Below are 3,828 nucleotides of genomic sequence, written 5' to 3'. Positions count from 1 at the left end.
TGCTGATAAGCAGACGAAGCAACAGCGGGGCTTACATGGCTTTGGTTCATAATTCTAGGAGAAAAGACCAAGCCCAAACGGAGGGAAATTTTTTGTCTTTGACTTACGGATTCTCTGTCCTTCTTCCTGCAGAAGTTGCAGAAATTATTAAAAAAACCCAGAGGTCCATACTTCTCAGTCCGTACCACAAAACACACTTCCAAATCACATTCAGCAGCTGTTCAATGATCTGTGGTAGAGCAAACCCGTATCAGGACAATGCAGTTGAACATTCTACCAGCAGACACGGGCATGTTTTTTGGCACAGCTGCCTTTATATTCCGGTCCTTCTCAGGTCTAGGGGAATACAGAAATGGAGTCTAGAAAAGGCCTTGTTTTTTATCTCAAGTGGACAATATATTTGCACTATGTAGAAAACAAGGAGAAGTACTCCTAACTTCAGAGTTCATCTTTTTAAAGGCATGGCCATGTAAGCAATGCACCAATCAGGCTGCTCTTTCTACCACTTCTAAAGGCACTTTGGGGTCATTCTTTGGGGTCATTTTACTGCACGAAGAAGTTGTACACTAGAAAATAAAACACTCGAAGAAAGACATGTCAACTCTATTTTTCAGATGATATATTATCACCAACAGATATTTGTTTAGTCTATACAGACAATAATAATTCTCAAAACTGGCAACTATCCCAGATAGTAAATTTAAAAGAAAGCTCTTATGTTTTAAGAACACCAAACAGTTCATATTTTCATCTGAAGTTTACAATTTGGAATTGAAAAGTTATACCTTGTTACAAGAGTAATAAAACAGCAACGTACTAGGGGTAAAAACCATCTTCCTCTCAGTCTTCCTCCAGTTCGCCTGTTTCATAACAGGAACGACAACAACAAACACGTAACCCGGTTCTAACCCTGTTCCTACCATGAACGTGGACACTCAAGCGACCCACTTCTCAAGCCCATGCCATTTGCTGACGGTAAGTATGTACCAGGGGTAATACTGTGTTGGAGGCAGTGTTAGCCCAGAGGTGCTGGAGCATTAACACCTGCACACAGACAGGCTGTTCGTTTCTCCAACCAGCTCCAGGACAGTGCTCTGGCACAAAATCAACTCTACGTACGCCATGCTCATGCACTGCTCTAGTGGAAGCTCATTTAGATGAACTTTCCCTGGTTCAGCAAGGTAAACCTAACCAGTAAACACAAATTCAAACAGACCTATAAAAGAAATAGGGTTGAGTCAAGCACGTATCTTATTATTCCCAATCCTCTCTTCAAAACCTCGTCTCCAAAAATACTGTAGTGAAGAACTCTATATAGCCTTAAAGCTTGATGACATATTATTTAAATAGTATATATAATCTGCTGGTTTTTTCCACCTAATAAAAAATCTTTCCATTTATTTTTTTCAAGAAGCTTACAGATAATCCTATTATTAGTTGACAACTTACTTTAAAACGCTCTGCTCTACTCCCAAAGACGAGGCATTGCCAAGGTCACCCTTCTCTCCAAATTTAAGATACTTGAAAGTTGCTATCAGAACGCACCACAGAAGCTAGCAGAACAACTCCTCAAAGGTTAGACTGCACACTTCCCTTTTCTCTTCAAAATAGTATTAAGATTGTTTCAGTTTCCACTCACAATATTCAAGATTCGACAGGAGAATGGAAATCTGACTTTGATGCATGTAATTTTTTATGAAAAGCTTACTTTCTTAAACAGCAACAAATTGTGCGCTTTGTACCAACTCTGTTTCCTCAGATTTTTCCAGAAATAATGCATACCTCCCAGAAGCCTGCCTTTTTGATCTGTTGAAAAAACTCTTCCAACTCTTTTATCGTCAAACTCAAGGTACTGTTCCAGACGCAAAAACCCTGGAAATGTCACATAAGGGCACAAAAGACTGATTCACCATGACTGACAATTCCAGCTCTGCCTCTTGGGATGCAGAACACCATTTATTAATCTCCAAAATAATTTTCAATAAAGCTCATGCATTTTCCTCACGTAACTGTTACACTCATCGCTTTTGCAGAGCATATGTGATGTTTTCTTGGTCTCTTTTACAGCCCCAATCCCCACCCTGCCCCGATTTTTGAGTTGAAAACTACAGGCAAGGAATATAACAGCAAAAAGAAGGAATGATGGGCTAGTCTTCTCACAATGGTGAAGACTATATGAACATCATTCATTTCACAGCAGGGACATCATCTACACTTAGACAGTGCTACAAACTTCTGTTTATCTGAACAAGCGTCACTAGTTGTATACCAGATGATTCTTTCATTTCTGGAGTTTCTTTCTGACGGATCACAAAGCGCCATACAAACAGCAACCTGAACCTCAGAAGCATGTTTCAGCTAGAAAGATGCGGAAAGGATAACAGGCGAGCAACATCCTTTTATGATAACAAGGGCAAAGGATGAACAACTCCCAACTGAGAACACCACGGCAGACCATTATTCTTACAAAGGCATCAGGAGAGTTTAATGCATGGCCGAACTGAGAAACCCCAGCGGCTTTAAACATTTCATCTGACTGTCTGACACTGCAAAATGCACACACCACCAGGCGTACCTCAAACAAGGTGGTCAATTGGAGTACCTGCATTTCAGATTACTTCATATTTATTATCTACTAGATCAGAGATTTAAGATACCTAAGGTATATCAAAGAGTAATAGATGTTTTCATACCACTTTATCTCCAGGGTTTGTAAACAAGCTCATTAATCTTTAATGTACCAGCAGTATAGCAGATGTGGTTTCTTTCAGAGATACACAGCCAAATGCAGCAATCTCTGACCAGTAAAATTCCCAACTACGTCTAGACCTTTGGCACAGACGAAAACTGTCACTGATGTGTTTTTTTGTATTTTTAGCAACAGTCTACCTGAGTAAACATGGAAATATATAACCCAAGACCAGCAAGCCAGACGCGGGGCAAAGTTAGCCCCTGGTCCCTACATCTGTGTACATACCACTGATACATAAAACCATCGTTTCAGAAAACACGAAAGGGTGTTACCTTTCTGGACATGGATGATGTCTGGAAAGTTGGCCAAATGCCCCTGATACAGCGCTAACAAATCCATCACAGGATCTAGGTCCTGCCGGGGCTGATCTGCAAAGAGGTCCCCGATGGCGTCGTAGGCTTCTGCAGTGAAGGCTATGGCTTGGTTGAGGCCAGCCGAAAAGGCCTGCTGGTCCAGCTCAAACGCTTGACTGAGGCACTTAAAGGAGTGCCCCACCTTCTGGTATTCCTTCTTGAAACCAGTGACTTGTTTGCGGGCAAACTCGTTGGCCGTGTGATTAAGCTGCAGGGCGCTTTCGTCCATCTTCTTTGTGAAGGCTTTGAAGCCATCCACCTGGCTCTCCACCTCCTGCAAGTCCAGGCCGGCCCCGGGGCCCGTGGGGACACTGATGGTCAGGAAGAAGTTGGCACCCACCATCTCATCCTTCTCAGCCTTGCGCTTGCCTTGTTTCCAGGCCTTCTCATCCGTGCTGGGACAGGTGAGGAAGTGCTGGAAGGCATCGCACTGAGCCAGCACGGGGTGGCTGCACATGTGGTCCATCCACCAGGCCAGGCCTTTGCGACGTTTGGAGATGAAGTCCTCCTCGAAGCGGCCGGTGGCCTGCTTCTCTGGCAAGTGGGGCACGGAGATGACGGGGAACTTCTCAGCCAGGCGCCCATAGAGCCAGTCAAAGTGCTTGTAGCGGCGGTGAACCTGCTGCCCGGTGTGGCTGGGCACCAGCTTGTAGGCGATGTAGCTCTTCATGCCTTTGAACTTGGTCTGCTTGGTGGGGTCCTCGATGGAGCACTGGAAGGGGT

General features: G+C 43.8%; 1 protein-coding gene across 1 annotated transcript; it reads right to left on the bottom strand.

Annotated features, from left to right (window-relative positions):
- Window positions 1-1,782: 1,782 nt before the first annotated feature.
- On the bottom strand, window positions 1,783-3,823 carry SNX18 (sorting nexin 18; the record flags this gene model as incomplete). The annotated part of the gene is made up of 3 exons (XM_009572410.1): window positions 1,783-1,872; window positions 2,214-2,358; window positions 2,978-3,823. Coding segments are annotated over 3 exons (1,081 nt in total), but the record flags the coding sequence as incomplete, so codon positions are not given.
- Between the last annotated feature and the right edge of the window lie 5 nt (window positions 3,824-3,828).

The sequence above is a fragment of the Fulmarus glacialis genome, unplaced genomic scaffold (assembly GCF_000690835.1).
Source record: "Fulmarus glacialis isolate BGI_N327 unplaced genomic scaffold, ASM69083v1 scaffold7662, whole genome shotgun sequence".
NCBI lineage: Eukaryota > Metazoa > Chordata > Aves > Procellariiformes > Procellariidae > Fulmarus > Fulmarus glacialis.
The sequence above is the reverse complement of the archived record's forward strand: the minus strand, read 5'-3'. Positions and strand labels throughout refer to the sequence as shown.